Source organism: Oncorhynchus mykiss, chromosome 21 (genome assembly GCF_013265735.2).
Source record: "Oncorhynchus mykiss isolate Arlee chromosome 21, USDA_OmykA_1.1, whole genome shotgun sequence".
Taxonomy (NCBI): domain Eukaryota; kingdom Metazoa; phylum Chordata; class Actinopteri; order Salmoniformes; family Salmonidae; genus Oncorhynchus; species Oncorhynchus mykiss.
Genome location: NC_048585.1, coordinates 59,093,897 through 59,116,535, shown reverse-complemented (window position 1 = coordinate 59,116,535; position 22,639 = coordinate 59,093,897). Strand labels below are relative to the sequence as shown.

At 46.1% G+C, this 22,639-nt stretch overlaps 1 protein-coding gene across 1 annotated transcript in view; it reads left to right on the top strand.

The window, feature by feature from the left end:
- Window positions 1-22,639, top strand: part of LOC110500776 (glucosidase 2 subunit beta) — a 319,402-nt gene that overhangs the window by 164,127 nt on the left and 132,636 nt on the right. The window contains exon 12 of the mRNA XM_036958295.1: window positions 9,557-9,646. Within this exon, the coding sequence (XP_036814190.1) occupies window positions 9,557-9,646 (90 nt within the window). The remainder of the gene's footprint in view (window positions 1-9,556; window positions 9,647-22,639) is intronic.

Sequence of the window (22,639 nt, the reverse complement as noted above, 5' to 3'; positions counted from 1 at the left end):
CATGCATGGTGGAACAAGAGACATGACTCACATCTCTCTCTCTCTTTCTCTCTTTCTCTCAATTTCAATTGAAGGGCTTTATTGGCATGTGAAACATATGTTAACATTGCCAAAGCAAGTGAAATAGATAATAAACAAAAGTGAAATAAACAATAAAAATGAACAGTAAACATTACACTCACAAAAGTTACAAAATTATAAAGTTATTTAAAATGTAATTTTATGTGTATATACAGAGTGGTAATGATGTGTAAATACGCTGATGTCGGCTTAGTTCGCCATGAATTGGGTCACGGGGGCTCTTATAGAAATGTAGAAAAGGGGTTGGTTCATCCTTTCCAACCAATGCCTATGCACGTGGGTGTGGCCACTGATTGAGCATATTTTACTTATGAAAACAATTCCCTCATTTTAAAAACTAAAATTACATTTAATATTTTCACAAATAGTTTCATATTTAAACATTTTAAATTGCACAACAATTCCATGTTAATCTGATAACTAGAATGTGTAGACTTTCCAATATACAGTTTATGTCATCCTATCATCAGTAATAATGTCTCAGATGACAACTGATCTGCTATCATAATCTTTCAGTACAACAGGGCAATGTCATGACAGAGTACAGAGGCCCATTATCAGCAACCATCACTCTGGGATGCTGGCCTTCTAGGCAGAGTTCCTTTTACCGATCTTAATCTTTTCTTTTTATTGGCCAGTCTGAGATATGGCTTTTTCTTTGCAACTCTGCCAAGAAGGCCAGCATCCCGGAGTTGCCTTTTCACTGTTGATTTTGAGACTGGTGTTTTGCGGATACTATTTAATGAAGCTGCCAGTTGAGGACTTGTGCGGCGTCTGTTTCTCAAACTAATGTACTTGTCCTCTTGCTCAGTTGTGCACCGGGGCCTCCCACTCCTCTTTCTATTCTGGTTAGAGACAGTCTGAGCTTTTCTGTGAAGGGAGTAGTACACAGTGTTGTACAAGATCTTCAGTTTCTTTGCAATGTCTAACTTGGAATAGCCTTAATTTCTCAGAACAAGAATAGACTGATGAGTTTCAGAAGAAAGTTATTTGTGTCTGGCCATTTTGAGCCTGTAATCGAATCCACAAATGCTGATGCTTCAGATCCTCAACTCTAAAGTCTAAAGAAAGTCTAAAGAAAGACAGTTTTATTGCTTCTTTAATCAGGAACAACAGTTTTCAGCTGTGCCAACATAATTGCAAAAGGGTTTTCTAATGATCAGTTAGCCTTTTAAAAATGATGAACTTGGATTAGCTAACACAACGTGCCATTGGAACACAGGAGTGACGGTTGCTGATAATGGACCTCTGTATGTCTATGTAGATATTCCATTAAAAATCAGCCGTTTCCAGCTACGATCGTCATTTACAACATTAACATTGTCTACACTGTATTTCTGATCAATTTGATGTTATTTTAATGGACAGACAATGTGCTTTTCTTGAAACAACAAGGACATTTCTAAGCGACCTCAAACTTTATAACGGTGGTGGACATATAATGTAATGCAAGATATATAAACATTATTAAAGTGACTAGTGATCTATGTATTAAAGTGGCCAATGATTTCAAGTCCGTATGTAGGCAGCAGCCTCTCTGTGTTAGTGACGGCTGTTTAACAGTCTGATGGCCTTGAGATAGAAGCTGTTTTTCAGTCTCTCAATCCCAGCGTTGATGCACCTGTATTGTATTGACCTCGCCTTCTGGATTGTAGCGGGGTGAGCAGTCAGTTGCTCGGGTGGTTGTTGTCCTTGATGATTTTTTTGGCCTTCCTGTGACAATGGGTGCTGTAGGTGTCCTGGAGGGCAGGTAGTTTGCCCCCTGTGATTTTTTGAAATCAACAAAGCATGAGAAGACCTTGCCTTTGTTTTGTTTTGTTTGTTTGTCAATTAGGGTGTGCTGGGTGAATACGTGGTCTGTCGTACAGTAATTTGGTAAAAAATATATATATATATTGACATTTGCTCAGTACATTGTTATCACTGAGGAAATGTACGAGTCTACTGTTAATGATAATGCAGAGGATTTTCCCAAGGTTGCTGTTGACACGTATCCCACGGTAGTTATTGGGGTCAAATTTGTCTCACTTTTGTGGATCGGGGTGAATAGTCCTTGGTTCCAAATATTGGGGAAGATGCCAGAGCTAAAGATGATGTTATTGGAATTTGTGTTCTGTATATTTGATCATTTCCTTTTAGGATTCCATCAACACCACAAGCCTTTATAAGGTTGGAGGGGTTGTATTTTGTCCTGTTGTTCATTCAATGTAATTGGAGAATCCAGTGGGTTCTGGTCGTCTTTAATAGTTGAGTCTAAGATTTGATCATTTATATGTTTTTGCTGTTTGTTCTTTGTTATAGTACGATAAAGATTGGAGAAGTGTTTTTTTATTTTATTTATTTTTTACCTTTATTTAACTAGGCAAGTCAGTTAAGAACACATTCTTATTTTCAATGACGGCCTAGGAACAGTGGGTTAACTGGTCTAGGAAGAGTGGGTTAACTGCCTTGTTCAGGGGCAGAACGACAGATTTGTACCTTGTCAGCTCGGTGGGTTTGAACTTGCAACCTTCCGGTTACTCTAACCACTAGGCTACGCTGCCGCCCCAGTTTTCCATACATCTCAGTTTTGGATCGATAACAAATTGTGTCAGAAGTGTTTAGATTCTATGGATTCTTTAATTACATTGAGCTTATTTCCGGTGCTGTTGCTTCTTTATTCCGTATTTCTGTATTGTTTTAGTGATTCACCATAGTTGAAGGCGTAGACTCAGGGTCTCTATGTTTTTTGGTTGGATGGGTTACTCCAGTTCTTTCTTAGGTTTTTAGCACTATTCATCCGACCATTTTGTCATTGTTTTTTCTTTTTCTTAGGTTGTCTCTACATTTTTAGATTTGATAAGGAAGCTCTAACGGTCAGATATACTGTTTAGACTTTCTACTGCCAAGTTTACACCTTCACTATTACAGTGAAATGTTTTGTCCAGCAAGTTGTCTAAAATTTATTGAATTTGTTGTTGCCTAATTTGGGAGGGAATACTGTCAACTCCAGGTCGGTGTTTGTCCCCCTGTGTGCTGAGACAGTCAGGTTTTGGCCAGTTCTGGCATTTAGGTCGCCACAGACTAGTGCCTGGGCCTGGAAATGGTTTATCTCCCACTCTAAGATGGAGAAGCTGTCATCGTTAAAGTATGGGGATTCTAGGGATATAGGTAAAACACATAAGGAAATTGCACTCTGTTGAGATAATTTCCTTATTAATTTCTAGCCAGATGTAAAATATTCCTGTTTTCACTAATTTAATCGAGTGGGTTAGGTCTGCTTTATACAGAATTAGCATACCCCCTGAGTCTCTTCCATGTTTCACACCTGGTAATTTGGTGGATGGGGACTACCAGCTCTCTGTAACCTAGAGGGAAACCAGTAGGTCTGTCTCCTCTATACCATGTTTCACACCTGGTGGTTTGGTTGATGGGACTACCAGCTCTCTGTAACCTAGAGGGCAACCAGTAGGTCTGTCTCCTCTATACCATGTTTCACACCTGGTAGTTTGGTGGATGGGGACTACCAGCTCTCTGTAACCTAAAGGACAACCAGTAGGTCTGTCTCCTCTATACCACCCATCTGGTAGTTTGGTGGATGGGGACTACCAGCTCCCTGTAACCTAGAGGGCAACCAGTAGCAACCAGTCTCTCTCTCTCTCTCTCTCTCTCTCGCTCTCTCTCTCTCTCTCTCTGTCTCTCTCTCTCTCTCTCGCTCTCTCTCTCTCTCGCTCTCTCTGTCTCTCTCTCTCTGTCTCTCCCCCCTCTCTCTCTCTCTCTGTCTCTCCCCCCTCTCTCTCTCTCTCTGTCTCTCTCGCTCTCTCTCTCTCGCTCTCTCTCTCTCTCTCTCTCTCTCTCTCTCTCTCTCTCTCTCTGGCATGCCTGTGTGTGTGTCCCACTTACCTGTGTATGCCCTGTTTGGCATTACAGTGTGACCCATTGTAACCTATTATTTTCCTTGCTTCGGCCTTGGGGATATGATCGTTGTGGAGAGCGCACCTTGCACCAGTGCAAGAACCCTACAGGAAAGTTCAAAACACACACACACACACACACACACACACACATACATACATACATAAACTACCATTCAAAAGTTTGGGGTCACTTAGAATTCTCCTTTTTTTTTTGAGAAAAGCAAAGAAAATTGTTCATAAAAATAACATCAAATTGCCATTATCAGCAACCATCACTCCTGTGTTCCAATGGCACGTTGTGTTAGCTAATCCAAGTTTATCATTTTAAAAGGCTAATTGATCATTAGAAAACCCTTTTGCAATTATGATAGCACAGCTGAAAACGGTTGTTCCTGATTCCCAACGCACCAGTTCTTATAGCCTTTAGCCGTACCCTTATCCTACTCCTCCTCTGTTCCTCTGGTAATGTAGAGTTAAATCCAGGCCCTGTAGTCCCCTGTAATACACCTATTCCCCAGGCGCCCTCTTTTGTTGACTTCTGTAACCGTAAAAGCCTTGGTTTTATGCATGTTAACATCAGAAGCCTCCTCCCTAGGTTTGTTTTACTCACTGCTTTAGCACACTCCACCAACCCCGATGTCCTAGCCTTGTCTGAATCCTGGCTTAGGAAGGCCACCAAAAATTCAGAAATGTTCATCCCCAACTACAACATTTTCCATCAAGATAGAACTGCCAAAGGGGGTGGAGTTGCAATCTACTGCAGAGATAGCCTGAGTTCTGTCTTACTATCCAGGTCTGTGTGTAACGGTTTTCTTGGTGAGAAGGAGAGTCGGACCAAAATGCAGCGTGTAGATTGCGATCCATGTTTTAATAAACAAACGTAAAACACGAATCAATACAAACACTACAAAATAAAGAACGTAATGAACGTAACGAAAACCTAAACAGCCCTATCTGGTGAAAACACATACACAGGAACAATCACCCACAAACACACAGTGAAACCCAGGCTACCTAAATATGGTTCCCAATCAGAGACAATTATGAACACCTGCCTCTGATTGAGAACCATATCAGGCCGAACATAGAACTGGACAAACTAGACATGTAACATAGAATGCCCACTCAGATCACACCCTGACCAACCAAAACATAGAAATATACAAAGTAAACTATGGTCAGGGTGTGACACTGTGCACAAACAGTTCGAGCTTCACAACTCCAGTGGGTCAGAAGTTTACATACACTAAGTTGACTGTGCCTTTAAACAGCTTGGAAAATTCCAGAAGATGATGTCATGGCTTTAGAAGCTTCTGCTAGGCTAATTGACATAATTTGAGTCAATTGGAGGTGTACCTGTGGATGTATTTCAAGGCCTACCTTCAAACTCAGTGCCTCTTTGCTTGACATCATGGGAAAATCACAAAAAAATCTGCCAAGAATTGTAGACCTCCACAAGTCTGGTTCATCCTTGGGAGCAATTTCCAAACCACTGAAGGTACCACATTCATCTGTACAACCAGTAGTACGCAAGTATAAACATCATGGGACCATGCAGCCAACATATCGCTCAGGAAGGAGACGCGTTCTGTCTCCTAGAGATAAACATACCTTGGTGCGAAAAGTGCAAATCAATCCCAGAACAACAGCAAAGGACCTTGTGAAGATGCTGGAAGAAACAGGTACAAAAGTATCTATATCCACAGTAAAACGAGTCCTATATCGACATAACCTGATATTCCGCTCAGCAAGGAAGAAGCCACTGCTCCAAAACCACTATAAAAAAGGCAGACTAGGGTTTGCAACTGCACATATGGACAAAAATCATACTTTTTGGACAAATGTCTTTTGGTCTGATGATACAAAAATAGCCATAATGACCATCATTATGTTTGGAGGAAAAAGGGGGAGAAGAGCACCATCCCAACCGTGAAGCACGGGGGTGGCAGCATCATGTTGTGGAGGTGCTTTGCTGCAGGAGGGACTGGTGCACTTCTCAAAATAGATGGCATCATGAGGTTAAAAAAGTATGTGGATATATTAAAGCAGCATCTCAAGACATCAGTCAGGAAGTTAAAGCTTGGTCGCAAATGGGTCTTCCAAATGGACAATGACCCCAAGCATACTTTTACCTGTGGCAAAATGGCTTAAGGACAACACAGTCAAGGTATTGGAGTGGCCATCACAAAGCCCTGACCTCAATCCTATAGAAATGTGTGGGCAGAACTGAAAAAGTGTGTGTGAGCAAGGAGGCCTACAAACCTGACTCAGTTACACCAGCTCTGTCAGGAGGAATGGGTCAAAATTCACCCAACTTATTGTGGGAAGCTTGTGGACGGCTACCCGAAACGTGTGACCCAAGTTAAACAATTTAAAGGCAATGCTCCCAAATACTAATTGAGTGTATGTAAACTTCTGACCCACTGGGAATGTGATGAAAGAAATGAAAGCTGAAATAAATAATTATCTCTACTATTATTCTGATATTTCACATTCTTAAAATAAAGTGGCGATCCTAACTGACCTAAGACAGGGAATTTTGTCAGGAATTGTAAAAAACGGAGTTTAAATGTATTTGGCTAAGGTGTATGTAAACTTCCGTCTTCAACTGTATATATGTGTGTGTGTGTAGATCTCAACCTTAAAAGAGATAGAAGAAGAAGCACACAAGTCAGTTTTCCCGAAACCGAAGTTAAACCATTGAAATGCTTCCAAATGCTAATTTAGTGTATGTAAACTGACCCACTGGGAGTGAGAGGAGGCGACTCTGGGATGCTGGCCTTCTAGGCAGAGTTCCTCTGTCCAGTCTCAATGTCAACAGTGAAGAGGCGACTCTGGGATGCTGGCCTTCTAGGCAGAGTTCCTCTGTCCAGTCTCAACGTCAACAGTGAAGAGGCGACTCCGGGATGCTGGCCTTCTAGGCAAAGTTCCTCTGTCCAGTCTCAACGTCAACAGTGAAGAGGTGACTCTGGGATGCTGGCCTTCTAGGCAGAGTTCCTCTGTCCAGTCTCAACGTCAACAGTGAAGAGGCGACTCCGGGATGCTGGCCTTCTAGGCAGAGTTCCTCTGTCCAGTCTCAACGTCAACAGTGAAGAGGTGACTCTGGGATGCTGGCCTTCTAGGCAGAGTTCATCTGTCCAGTGTTTGTGTTATTTTGCCCATCTTAATCTTTTACTTTTATTGGCCAGTCTGAGATACGGATTTTTCTTTGCAACTCTGCCTAGAAGGCCAGCATGCCAGAGTTACCTCTTCACTGTTGAAGTTGAGACTGGTGTTTTGTGGGTACTATTTAATGAATCTGCTATTGAGGACTTATGAGGCGTCTGTTTCTCAAACTAGACACTCTAACTTGCTTGTCCTCTTGCTCAGTTGTGCACCGGGGCCTCCCACTCCTCTTTCTATTCTGGTTAGAGACAGTTTGTACTGTTCTGTGAAGGGAGTAGTACACAGCGTTGTTCGAGATCTTCAGTTTCTTGGCAATTTCTCGCATGGAATTGCCATCATTCATCAGAACAAGAATAGACTGACAAGTTTCAGAAGAAAGTTCTTTGTTTCTATCCATTTTGAGGCCAGTAATCAAACCCACAAATACTGATGCTCCAGATACTAAACTAGTCTAAAGAAGGCCAGATTTATTGCTTCTTTAATCAGGAACAACCGTTTTCAGCTGTGCTATCATAATTGCAAAAGGGTTTTCTAATGATCAATTAGCCTTTTAAAAATTATAATCTTGGATTAGCTAACACAGCGTGCCATTGGAACACAGGAGTGATGGTTGCTGATAATGGGCCTCTGTACTCCTATGTAGATATTCCATCAAAAATCTGACGTTTCCAGCTACAATAGTCATTTACAACATTAACAATATCTACACTGTATTTCTGATCAATTTGATGTTATTTTAATGGACAAAAACAACGTGACTAAACTTTTGAATGGCAGTGTGCACACACACACACACACACACACACACACATACATACACACATACATACATACATACATACACAATTGCCTTTGTGACCTTAGTGGGAGACCCCACTCCACCGTATCAGTCCAGAGAGAGTACCCGCCTCAACCAAAATGCATTAGCATTTGTGTATCATAAATATGGAAATGGAGCCTTTGCAAAGTGAGAGATAACGGGCTCCGTTCCTGTATCCTCGATTAGGGAGGGAATGCCAGTCTGCTTCGGCCTGATAATTGGTGACATTGCAATACCAAAACGGTCTGAAAGGGGCACGTCATCTTCGTGTAGCACCAATCAATCCAGTCCCTCTAAGTTGGAGGTGAAAGTGACCAGAGGCCCTATCCTTTTAATTTAATGCAAAACTATTTTGTCACTGACTTGCAACAAATGACCAAGATTTTTTTTTTTTGTGTGTAAGGTGATGGATAAATGTAAAATTATTTATTTTGGTTATGACTTATTCTTCACCTATTTATTAGTTTGTTTGAAATTGTATTTTAAACAAACAGCAAAGGCTACTTAAATGCTTCAACGACTCAGATATTATCATATATATAAATGTTATTATTATATTATATTATCAGAAGCTGGCATGTAAATTCAGCAAATTAGATTTTGTGGTGTGGGTAGGGTGCCAATGCTTTTAAGATTTTTTTGTTTTTGCATTAAAATGAAACTGCATGAATAATCAATCGGAAATTAAATGTGACAGAAATTATAACGACATTGCAATCGTTTTTTTACGTCCATTACTTAAGTGACACATTTGTTCCAGTCTCACTGATGTTCTTGATCTAAACTAAGTCAAGAAGTTTCTTTCTTTAAAGAGCTAGTGCTTTTGATCAGTGCCTTTTGTATTTGGTATAATGTTAACTTACTGAATGTTATTGCCAGCAGCATACCACCCTGCATACCACTGCTGGCTGGCTTCTGAAGCTAAGCAGGGTTCGTACTGGTCAGTCCCTGGATGGGAGACCAGATGCTGCTGGAAGTGGTGTTGGAGGGCCAGTAGGAGGCACTCTGGTCTAAAATAAATATCCCAATGCCCCAGGGCAGTGATTGGGGATACTGCCCTGCGTAGGGTGCCGTCTTTCGGATGGGATGTTAAACAGGTGTCCTGACTCTCTTAGGTCATTAACGATCCCATGGCACTTATCGTAAGAGTAGGGGTGTTAACCCCGGTGTCCTGGCTAAATTCCCAATCTGGCCCTCAAAACCATCACGGCCACCTAATAATCCCCAGTTTACAATTGGCTCATTCACCCCCCCCCCCCCCCCCCCCCCCCCTTCCTCTCCCCTGTAACTATTCCCCAGGTCGTTGCTGTAAATGAGAACGTGTTCTCAGTCAACTTACCTGGTAAAATAATGGATAAATAATATAAATAATACATTGATTTCAATATGCTACTGCTAGAAATCGACCCTGTGTGTCCCATGTATAGAGAGATACATATGATGAATATTAGTGTTAATCAAATTCATTCAGAGGTGTCTCAAATTAATACACGGGACTCGTTTCATTTAAGCAAAGGTTATTGTCAATAACTCATCAAAAGTAAAATGTTAAAGAGTCATTTTCTTTCTCTTTCAACTGTTTTTCCCCCCAAAGGGACCTCAGGGAGAAACTTTCCATAGACTACGGATCAGAGAGAGAGTTTCTATTCCTGCATGACCAATGTTTCCAGCTGAAGGTCTATGAGTAAGTACCTTACATTTTAACCCTTAACTGCACTCTGAGGTTGTATAGTTGCATTATGTTTTGGGGGGGTTGGCAGCAACTTATAAACCCCCGTTACAGTGTAAAAAAACCTTCCGTGGAAAACTGGTCTTTGGAATGGTGAAAGTAATGAACGGGACAATTATTAATGTCTTCGACCAGCAGATATACTTCGTTGTCTGCATTCATTGAGTCCAAACTCAAACCCAAGGAAACTGTCTGTTGAAAAAGTATAATTGATATGGTCAATAGATGGTAGGTTGAAGGAAAATTCTGGATTCTACATTCCGACGTATACTGTACAGTGGATATCCAACTGAAAGTGTCTTTTACCCTAGAGCCTCATTGTATTAAGAGATGATGTTAGGTGTGCTTCTGGACCAGGTATCTCTTGTAAAATTAGATTGTTTATCTCAGTGAGACTAACCTGTATAAATAACGATGATATTAATTTATTCTTTTTACAAAAAACACAACCGGAGGTTTGCAGGTCGGTCTTCCGACCTTGAAGACTTGTAGCCGCGTTACCTTAGTCAACCTGAGCCAACTCAGGTAAATATCTTCTGTAGAACTGTAAATCACCCTGGAGGAGAAGCTAAGCGGCTAAACCAACTAAATTTAATCAACAGTACGGCTTCTTTCACTTCCCTGCCTGTCTCCCTATGGCCCCAGTCTGTGTAGAATCTGTTCTCTTCAGAATTGCTTGCCAGCTGGAAGTCTTCTGAGCCTGTGGGTGGTTGCAATTTTAAAAGATTAAAATAAAAATGATCTGAGATCTCGCTTCAAATACGTTCCGGAGCCTTCTCGGAGTCTGTGGTTACCAATTCTCTCTCACAATACCAAGTGCACACTTTCTCTCTCACACTACCAAGTGCACACTTTCTCTCTCACACTACCAAGTGCACACTATCCCTCTCACACTACCAAGTGCACACTATCCCTCTCACACTACCAAGTGCACACTTTCTCTCTCACACTACCAAGTGCACACTATCCCTCTTACACTACCAAGTGCACACTATCCCTCTCACACTACCAAGTGCACACTATCCCTCTCACACTACCAAGTGCACACTTTCTCTCTCACACTACCAAGTGCACACTATCCCTCTCACACTACCAAGTGCACACTATCCCTCTCACACTACCAAGTGCACACTATCCCTCTCACACTACCAAGTGCACACTTTCTCTCTCACACTACCAAGTGCACACTATCCCTCTCACACTACCAAGTGCACACTATCCCTCTCACACTACCAAGTGCACACTTTCTCTCTCACACTACCAAGTGCACACTATCCCTCTCACACTACCAAGTGCACACTATCCCTCTCACACTACCAAGTGCACACTATCCCTCTCACACTACCAAGTGCACACTATCCCTCTCACACTATCAAGTGCACACTATCCCTCTCACACTACCAAGTGCACACTATCCCTCTCACACTACCAAGTGCACACTATTCCTCTCACACTACCAAGTGCACACTATCCCTCTCACACTACCAAGTGCACACTATCCCTCTCACACTACCAAGTGCACACTTTCTCTCTCACACTACCAAGTGCACACTATCCCTCTCACACTACCATGTGCACACTATCCCTCTCACACTACCAAGTGCACACTATCCCTCTCACACTACCAAGTGCACACTTTCTCTCTCACACTACCAAGTGCACACTATCCCTCTCACACTACCAAGTGCACACTATCCCTCTCACACTACCAAGTGCACACTTTCTCTCTCACACTACCAAGTGCACACTATCCCTCTCACACTACCAAGTGCACACTATCCCTCTCACACTACCAAGTGCACCCTTTCTCTCTCACACTACCAAGTGCACACTATCCCTCTCACACTACCAAGTGCACACTATCCCTCTCACACTACCAAGTGCACACTATCCCTCTCACACTACCAAGTGCACACTATCCCTCTCACACTACCAAGTGCACACTATCCCTCTCACACTACCAAGTGCACACTATCCCTCTCACACTACCAAGTGCACACTATCCCTCTCACACTACCAAGTGCACACTATTCCTCTCACACTACCAAGTGCACACTATCCCTCTCACACTACCAAGTGCACACTATCCCTCTCACACTACCAAGTGCACACTATCCCTCTCACACTACCAAGTGCACACTATCCCTCTCACACTACCAAGTGCACACTATCCCTCTCACACTACCAAGTGCACACTACCAAGTGCACACTATCCCTCTCATATTACCAAGTGCACACTATCCCTCTCACACTACCAAGTGCACACTATCCCTCTCACAATACCAAGTGCACACTTTCTCTCTCACACTACCAAGTGCACACTATCCCTCTCACACTACCAAGTGCACACTATCCCTCTCACACTACCAAGTGCACACTATCCCTCTCACACTACCAAGTGCACACTATCCCTCTCACACTACCAAGTGCACACTATCCCTCTCACACTACCAAGTGCACACTTTTGCTGCATTTACCGTGAAAATAATTATATTCTAAAATACTAGAAAATAATGTTTCAGACTTGGCTACTGCAACTTCTCTTCTTTTGATATTCTACACGTAATGCATGTTTACTGGATTCATCATGGACTAGATACACAACAAATAGCTGTGTTTGTTTGTTTGTCTGTTTGTTTTTGCAGCCCCACTCGACCTCTCTATCTCTCTGTTCGTGTTTTCTTCACGTACACCTCCACACCCCACTTGAATTGTCTTAACTCAGTTCCACAGCACCAGACAGAAGTTGTGTGTCCAGTTGGCCTACTTCTCTCAATCACACACTCTACACCCCCCGTAGCCGCTCTTTCCCGGGCCTAGAGCATCACCCCCCCCCCCCCCCCTTTTAGACACCAGAGAACATAGTCTCTACTAGCTCAGGGTCCTTAGCGACCCGCCACACACCCAAGGCGACGTACCAGTCTCCCCTTTCCTTTTCCCTTGCCATGTGCCTTGAACCATGATCCTGAAAAGACGTGGCATTGATAGACACATGAACCCAGGGCCCTCTCGTCTCACTCCCCCGTGCCCCCCGTGGAGCCACAGCGTCGCTCCGAATCCTTTCCGATAATGGAAAGAATCTCTCCGTCTCTCCCACTTCTTGATCATCAGTAGAAGTCTTCTCTTATCCACCTCTCTTGTGTTCAGATGGCTCATCCACTTCCCTTGTGTTTAAATGGCTCATCCACTTCCCTTGTGTTTAAATGGCCCATCCACCTCCCTTGTGTTCAGATGGCTCATCCACTTCCCTTGTGTCTAAATGGCCCATCCACCTCCCTTGTGTTTAAATGGCCCATCCACCTCCCATGTGTTTAGATGGCTCTTCTACCTCCCTTGTGTTTTGATGGCTCTTCCACCTCCCTTGTGTTTAAATGTTCCATTTAAATGGCCCATCCATCTCCCTTGTGTTTAGATGGCCCATCCACCTCCCTTGTGTTTAAATGGCCCATATAACTCCCTTGTGTTTAAATGGCCCATCCACCTCCCTTGTGTGTAGATGGCCCATCCACCTCCCTTGTGTTTAGATGGCCCATCTACCTCCCTTGTGTTTAGATGGCCCATCTACCTCCCTTGTGTTTAGATGGCCCATCTACCTCCCTTGTGTTTAGATGGCTCTCTCTCTCTCTTGTTCTGAACAGCAGCCAATATTGGAGAGAAATGCCTGGGGCGGTAAAAGTGAGCTCTGGGAACCCATACACTGCCTATCTTTAATATAACTAATAGTTATTATTTAAATACATTGAATTAATTTCGTACTCGTGCGAGAGCGTTGGTGGAGGATCATTCTGAGACAATGATGGGAGCAGAACGAGTGGCTCAGTGTATTAGATAACCCTAATGGAGGACAGAAATGACAAAAGCTGATTGAGACACAGACACACATTCTCTCTCTCTCTCTCTCTCTATCTCCCCCCCTCGCTTTCTCTCGCATACACACATACATACTCTCTTTCTCGCTCACAGTCACACACACACACACACTCCACTCACACATACTCTCACACACAGACACTCAATTCAGCTCAGTTTACTCTTTAGATACTGTTCATAATAACTCAAGTCCTCCTTGTTGATTTGAAAAAGGTTCAGTCTCAACTCCTCCTAGATTTGAAAAAAGGTTCAGTCTCAACTCCTCCTAGATTTGAAAAAAGGTTCAGTCTCCTTTGTTTGATCGTCTCGTAAAGTACGTCAATACGAATAATATCCCCTGTTCTAGTTTCTTAGCCCTCTGTGATGTTAGTCGAGGGAAAATATATCGATACTTGGATTTCAAAGGGAAACATTTCCTTTTGTTGTCGAACACTTTCAAGAAGACAGATTAATGGTGAGATTAGTAGTTGAATGCAGTATAGAGACGCACTTCAAATTGCCTTGATATGAATCCATTTCTCCACAGGCCGCAAACAATCCAAATCTGAGAAGTTTATTTTTTATTTTTACCTTTATTTAACTAGGCAAGTCAGTTAAGAACAAATTCTTATTTTCAATGACGGCCTAGGAACAGTGGGTTAACTGCTTGTTCAGGGGCAGAACGACAGATTTGTACCTTGTCAGCTCGGGGGTTTGAACTTGCAACCTTGCGGTTACTAGTCCAACGCTCTAACCACTAGGCTACCCTGCCGCCCCAAGTAGTTCTGCAGTTCTGTGTGAATCGTCAGTAACTATTTTCCAATACAACTAGGCCTACAGAAATGTTTTCACCTCTCTTTCTGCTAACTATTTATTTAAATTAATACAAATTTCGCAAACACCCAACTCAAATAATCTCGGAACGTTTCTCGCAAAAAAAAAAAAGTTAATTTTACGTACCTAAGTCAAGATTGTCACCTATAGTACGTGGCTCTGTGACGCCTCAGATATCGTCTCGGCAGCCGCAGTTGACGCAACTCAGCAAAGTGTGAAAGAGGACACCCCGTAATAAACCTCTCAGAAGTGGCGCTACCTACTGCCAAGTCTTAATACTGCGAGTGGATTTGTGGACGTTTCCTCAAAGCAACTTTAAATTGAGGGCCTCGGATTTATGCAATGCTGTCAGGTCGGATTCACTCAGCCTTTCAACTGTAGTGGCATTAGAAACTAGTTTGTTGAATGAGTCATGCCTTGTGACAGGAAGGAAGTGAAAAGAGAACGTTTAACACATCTCAATTGGCACTTCCCTGTCTTTAATATCACATATAGGTTTAACATAAAATAGGTTATTTTAGGGGTTCTTTTAGGGGGGGGGGGGACAAAGAAACACTATCGAAACCAATGCCTAGAGGGGACAATTTGAGATAGATGCAACGGAGCCAGTTCAAGCTGGTGTGCGTCGAGTGCTTGATGTGGCGACTGCCTCAGGAGTTACCAAGGCGATGTAAACAGTCTGTTAGAGCTCTGGAAGAACAAATCGAGGTTGGTAAAACCTCAGGGACCGTCACATGCAGAGGATCTTGGTGTAATGTATACGTACTGTCATGATATTAGGCATCATACATCTCAAGAGCGTTTTCTCCCCATTTTCTCAACAGTATCTTTCATGCCATGTTTGTTCCATTGCGGTTTTAGGGCTCAGAATTGAGGCGAGCCTCTGCGTGTTGATGTCAGGTGTCATGTCGAGGATCCAACTGCCTATGTGTGTATTATATATGGCAGACCTAGGTTCAAATACTATCTAAAATAATAATTTTGCTGTGCTTGATTGAGATTTCCTGGCACAATGGAACCAATAGAATTGTCCCTAAACCCCACTCACTACAGACAGGCTAGAGCAAAATTCTCTAACTATTTGAAAGATTTCAAATAGTATTTGAACCCACCTCTGGATGGTATGATGCAGAACAAAAAAATATATATACAACATGCAACAATTTCAAAGATTTTACTGAGTTACAGTTCATATAAGGAAATCAGTCAATTGAAATATAACATTTTATTGTCCCCCGGCACAAGGTGCACCTGTGTAATGATCATGCTGTTTAATCAGCTTCTTGATATGCCACACCTGTCAGGTGGATGGATTATCTCGGCAGTGGAGAAATGCTCACTAACAGCGATGGAAACACATTTGTGCAAAACATTTGAGAAAGAAATAAGCTTTATTGTGCGTATGGAACACGTCTGGTTTCTTTTATTTCAGCTCATGAAACATGAGACCAATACTTTACATGTTGCGTTTATATTTTTTGGTTCAGTGTAGGTGTGGAGAGGAAGCCAGAAGGCCTGAAGCCCAGTCCATCGTAATATGAAAGAGTTTGACGACAACAGCTGGGCCCGGTTACTGCAGATCCACGCCTTGCAGATCCGGCTCTTTGTCACACTCGGCTGCTTTCGAAATTATGATAGATGTGGCAGGGACAATGTCGTTAAACGAATGCATGAATTTCAGCATTAATGTTAATAGGTTACCCTGGAAATGAATTCATTTCAAAGGTCACATTTGGTCGATTGTCAATAAGAAGAGGGTTCTCTTACGCACTAATCAAGTAGTTGACCGCAGGATTGATGTCATAGAGAATAATACATCTTCAATCAGGGGGCTGAAGGTGAAATGACCGTCTGAATTGCTCTGTTTAATAACTGCTATTAAAAGTAATCTCCTCGTTAGACTACGCCTCTGCATAAATGTCCTGGAAAATAGTGCTGTGGAAAACAGCAGTGCAACACTTTTCCTACGTCCAAGTAGTCTTACATGATTTCCTTTCCTCTTCTTCTTCTCCATGACCACTGATCCCCTTGATTGGTGAAAATAATAGGGTGGGCCCCCGTCCAGAAACATCCCCCATCCCCTGTCCAGAAACAACCCCTATCCCTATCCCCCATCCCCTGTCCAGAAACAACCCCTAGCCCCCATCCCCTGTCCAGAAACAACCCCTAGCCCTATCCCACATCCCCTGTCCAGAAACAACCCCTAGCCCCCATCCCCTGTCCAGAAACAACCCCTAGCCCTATCCCTCATCCCCTGTCCAGAAACAACCCCTAGCCCACACCCCCTGTCCAGAAACAACCACTATCCCACATCCCCTGTCCAGAAACAACCCCTATCCCACATCCCCTGTCCAGAAACAACCCCTATCCCACATCCCCTGTCCAGAAACAACCCCTATCCCACATCCCCTGTCCAGAAACAACCCCTATCCCACATCCCCTGTCCAGAAACAACCCCTATTCCTCATCCCCTGTTCAGAAACAACCCCTAGCCCTATACCTTGTCCAGACACAACCCCTAGCCCTATCCCCCATCCCCTGTCCAGAAACAACCCCTATCCCCCAACCCTGTCCAGAAACAACCCCTATCCCCCATCTCCTCTCCAGAAACAAACCCTAGCCCTATCCCCCATCCCCTGTTCAGAAACAACCCTAGCCCTATACCCTGTCCAAACACAAACCCTAGCCCTATCCCCATCCCCTCATCCAGAAACAACCCCTAGCCCTATCCCCCATCCCCTCGTCCAGAAACAACCCCTAGTCATATCCCCCATCCCCTGTCCAGAAACAACCCCTATCCGCCATCGCCCGTCCAGAAACAACCCCTAGCCCTATCCCCTGTCCAGAAACAACCCCTAGCCCTATCCCCTGTCCAGAAACAACCCCTAGCCCTATCCCCTGTCCAGAAACAACCCCTAGCCATATCCCCTGTCCCCTGTCCAGAAACAAACCCTATCCCCCATCCCCTGTCCAAACACAAACCCTAGCCCTATCCCCCATCCCCTCGTCCAGAAACAATCCTTAGCCCTATCCCCCATCCCCTCATCCAGAAACAACCCCTAGTCATATCCCCCATCCCCTGTCTAGAAACAACCCCTATCCCCCATCTCCCGTCAAGAAACAACCCCTAGCCCTATCCCACATCCCCTGTCCAGAAACAACCCCGATCCCACATCCCCTGTCCAGAAACAACCCCTATAGCCCCCAGCCCCTGTCCAGAAACAACCCCTATCCCACATCCCCTGTCCAGAAACAACCCCTATCCCCCATCCCCTGTCCAGAAACAACCCCTAGCCCCCATCCCCCATCCAGAAACAACCCCTATCACCCATCCCCTGTCCAGAAACAATCCCTAGCCCTATCCCTCATCCCCTGTTCAGAAACAACCCCTAGCCCTATACCTTGTCCAGACACAACCCCTAGCCCTATCCCCCATCCCCTGTCCAGAAACAACCCCTATCCCCCATCTCCTGTCCAGAAACAACCCCTAGCCCTATACCTTGTCCAGACACAACCCCTAGCCCTATCCCCCATCCCCTGTCCAGAAACAACCCCTATCCCCCATCCCCTGTCCAGAAACAACCCCTAGCCCTATCCCTCATCCCCTGTTCAGAAACAACCCCTAGCCCTATACCTTGTCCAGACACAACCCCTAGCCCTATCCCCCATACCCTGTCCAGAAACAACCCCTATCCCCCATCTCCCGTCCAGAAACAACCCCTAGCCCTATCCCCTGTCCAGAAACAACCCCTAGCCCTATCCCCTGTCCAGAAACAACCCCTATCACCCATCTCCAGTCCAGAAACAACCCCTATCCCCTTCCCCTGTCCAGAAACAACCCCTATCACCCATCTCCAGTCCAGAAACAACCCCCATCACCCATCCCCATCCAGAAACAACCCATATCCCCCATCTCCCGTCCAGAAACAACCCCTAGCCCTATCCCCCATCCCCTGTCCAGAAACAACCCCTATCCCCATCTCCCGTCCAGAAACAACCCCTATCCCCCATCTCTCGTCCAGAAACAACCCCTAGCCCTATCCCACATCCCCTGTCCAGAAACAACCCCTATCCCACATCCCCTGTCCAGAAACAACCCCTATAGCCCCCATCCCCTGTCCAGAAACAACCCCTATCCCACATCCACTGTCCAGAAACAACCCCTATCACCCATCCCCCATCCAGAAACAACCCATATCCTGCATCCCCTGTCCAGAAACAATGCCTAGCCCTATCCCCATCCCCTGTTCAGAAACAACCCCTAGCCCTATACCTTGTCCAGACACAACCCCTAGCCTTTTCCCCCATCCCCTGTCCAGAAACAAACCCTATCCCCCATCCCCTGTTCAGAAACAACCCCTAACCCTATACCCTGTCCAAACACAAACCCTAGCCCTATCCCCCATCCCCTCTTCCAGAAACAACCCTTAGCCCTATCCCCCATCCCCTCGTCCAGAAACAACCCCTAGTCATATCCCCCATCCCCTGTCCAGAAACAACCCCTATCCCCCATCTCCCGTCCAGAAACAACCCCTAGCCCTATCCCACATCCCCTGTCAAGAAACAACCCCTATAGCCCCCATCCCCTGTCCAGAAACAACCCCTATCCCACATCCCCTGTCCAGAAACAACCCCTATCCCCCATCCCCTGTCCAGAAACAACCCCTAGCCCCCATCCCCCATCCAGAAACAACCCCTATCCCCCATCACCTGTCCAGAAACAACCCCTAGCCCTATCCCCATCCCCTGTCCAGAAACAACCCCTAGCCCTATCCCTCATCCCCTGTTCAGAAACAACCCCTATCCCCCATCTCCTCTCCAGAAACAAACCCTAGCCCTATCCCACATCCCTTGTCCAGAAACAACCCCTAGCCCTATCCCCATCCCCTGTCCAGAAACAACTCCTGTCCCCCATCCCCTCGTCCAGAAACAACCGCTATCCCCCATCTCCCGTCCAGAAACAACCCCTAGCCCTATCCCCTGTCCAGAAACAACCCCTAGCCCTATCCCCTGTCCAGAAACAACCCCTATCCCCCATCCCCTGTCCAGAAACAATCCCTAGCCCTATCCCCCATCCCCTGTCCAGAAACAACCCCCATCACCCATCCCCCATCCAGAAACAACCCATATCCCCCATCCCCTGTCCAGAAACAACCCCTTGCACTATCCCCCATCCCCTGTCCAGAAACAACTCCTATCCCCCATCCCCCATCCAGAAACAACCCCTAGCCCTATCCCTCATCCCCTGTTCAGAAACAACCCCTAGCCCTATACCTTGTCCAGACACAACCCCTAGCCCTATCCCCCATCCCCTGTCCAGAAACAACCCCTATCCCCCATCTCCAGTCCAGAAACAACCCCTATCCCCCATCTTCCGTCCAGAAACAATCCCTAGCCCTATGCCACATCCCCTGTCCAGAAACAACCCCTATCCCACACCCCCTGTCCAGAAACAACCCCTATAGCCCCCATCCCCTGTCCAGAAACAACCCCTATCCCACATCCCCTGTCCAGAAACAAACCCTATCCCCCATCCCCTGTCCAGAAACAACCCCTAGCCCTCATCCCCCATCCAGAAACAACCCCTATCCCCACCCCCTGTCCAGAAACAATCCCTAGCTCTATCCCCCATCCCCTGTCCAGAAACAACCCCTAGCCCTATCCCTCATCCCCTGTTCAGAAACAACCCCTAGCCCTATACCTTGTCCAGACACAACCCCTAGCCCTATCCCCCATCCCCTGTCCAGAAACAACCCCTATCCCCCATCTCCTCTCCAGAAACAAACCCTAGCCCTATCCCCCATCCCCTCGTCCAGAAACAACCCCCATCCCCCATCTCCCGTCCAGAAACAACCCCTATCCCTATCCCCTGTCCAGAAACAACCCCTAGCCCTATCCCCTGTCCAGAAACAACCCCTAGCCCTATCACCTGTCCAGAAACAACCCCTACCCCTATCCCCCATCCCCTGTCTAGAAACAACCCCTATCCCACATCCCCTGTCCAGAAACAACCCCTATCACCCATCCCCCGTCCAGAAACAATCCCTAGCCCTATCCCCCATCCCCTGTCCAGAAACAACCCCTCGCCCTATCCCCCATCCCCTGTCCAGAAATAACCCCTATCCCCCATCCCCTGTCCAGAAACAACCCCTATCCCCCATCTCCTCTCCAGAAACAAACCCTAGCACTATCCCCCATCCCCTGTTCAGAAACAACCCCTAGCCCTATACCTTGTCCAAACACAAACCCTAGCCCTATCCCCCATCCCCTCGTCCAGAAACAACCCCTATCCCACATCTCCCGTACAGAAACAACCCCTAGCCCTATCCCCTGTCCAGAAACAACCCCTATCCCCCATCTTCCGTCCAGAAACAATCCCTAGCCCTATCCCACATCCCCTGTCCAGAAACAACCCCTATCCCACATCCCCTGTCCAGAAACAACCCCTATAGCCCCCATCCCCTGTCCAGAAACAACCCCTATCCCACATCCCCTGTCCAGAAACAAACCCTATCCCCCATCCCCTGTCCAGAAACAATTCCTAGCCATATCCCCCATCCCCTGTCCAGAAACAACCCCCATCACCCATCCCCTGTCCAGAAACAAACCCTATCCGCCATCCCCTGTCCAGAAACAATCCCTAGCTCTATCCCCCATCCCCTGTCCAGAAACAACTCCTATCCCCCATCCAGAAACAACCCCTAGCCCTATCCCTCATCCCCTGTTCAGAAACAACCCCTAGCCCTATACCTTGTCCAGACACAACCCCTAGCCCTATCCCCATCCCCTGTCCAGAAACAACCCCTATCCCCCATCTCCAGTCCAGAAACAACCCCTATCCCCCATCTTCCGTCCAGAAACAATCCCTAGCCCTATCCCACATCCCCTGTCCAGAAACAACCCCTATCCCACATCCCCTGTCCAGAAACAACCCCTATAGCCCCCATCCCCTGTCCAGAAACAACCCCTATCCCACATCCCCTGTCCAGAAACAACCCCCATCACCCATCCCCCATCCAGAAACAACCCATATCCCCATCCCCTGTCCAGAAACAATCCCTAGCCCTATCCCCCATCCCCTGTCCAGAAACAACCCCTTGCTCTATCCCCCATCCCCTGTCCAGAAACAACTCCTATCCCCCATCCCCCATCCAGAAACAACCCCTAGCCCTATCCCTCATCCCCTGTTCAGAAACAACCCCTAGCCCTATACCTTGTCCAGACACAACCCCTAGCCCTATCCCCCATCCCCTGTCCAGAAACAACCCCTATCCCCCATCTCCAGTCCAGAAACAACCCCTATCCCCCATCTTCCGTCCAGAAACAATCCCTAGCCCTATCCCACATCCCCTGTCCAGAAACAACCCCTATCCCACACCCCCTGTCCAGAAACAACCCCTATAGCCCCCATCCCCTGTCCAGAAACAACCCCTATCCCACATCCCCTGTCCAGAAACAAACCCTATCCCCCATCCCCTGTCCAGAAACAACCACTAGCCCTCATCCCCCATCCAGAAACAACCCCTATCCCCACCCCCTGTCCAGAAACAATCCCTAGCCCTATCCCCCATCCCCTGTCCAGAAAGACCCCTAGCCCTATCCCTCATCCCCTGTTCAGAAACAACCCCTAGCCCTATACCTTGTCCAGACACAACCCCTAGCCCTATCCCCCATCCCCTGTCCAGAAACAACCCCTATCCCCCATCCCCTGTCCAGAAACAACCCCTATCCCCCATCTCCTCTCCAGAAACAAACCCTAGCCCTATCCCCCATCCCCTCGTCCAGAAACAACCCCCATCCCCCATCTCCCGTCCAGAAACAACCCCTATCCCTATCCCCTGTCCAGAAACAACCCCTAGCCCTATCCCCTGTCCAGAAACAACCCCTAGCCCTATCACCTGTCCAGAAACAACCCCTACCCCTATCCCCCATCCCCTGTCTAGAAACAACCCCTATCCCACATCCCCTGTCCAGAAACAACCCCTATCACCCATCCCCCGTCCAGAAACAATCCCTAGCCCTATCCCCCATCCCCTGTCCAGAAACAACCCCTCGCCCTATCCCCCATCCCCTGTCCAGAAATAACCCCTATCCCCCATCCCCTGTCCAGAAACAACCCCTATCCCCCATCTCCTCTCCAGAAACAAACCCTAGCACTATCCCCCATCCCCTGTTCAGAAACAACCCCTAGCCCTATACCTTGTCCAAACACAAACCCTAGCCCTATCCCCCATCCCCTCGTCCAGAAACAACCCCTATCCCACA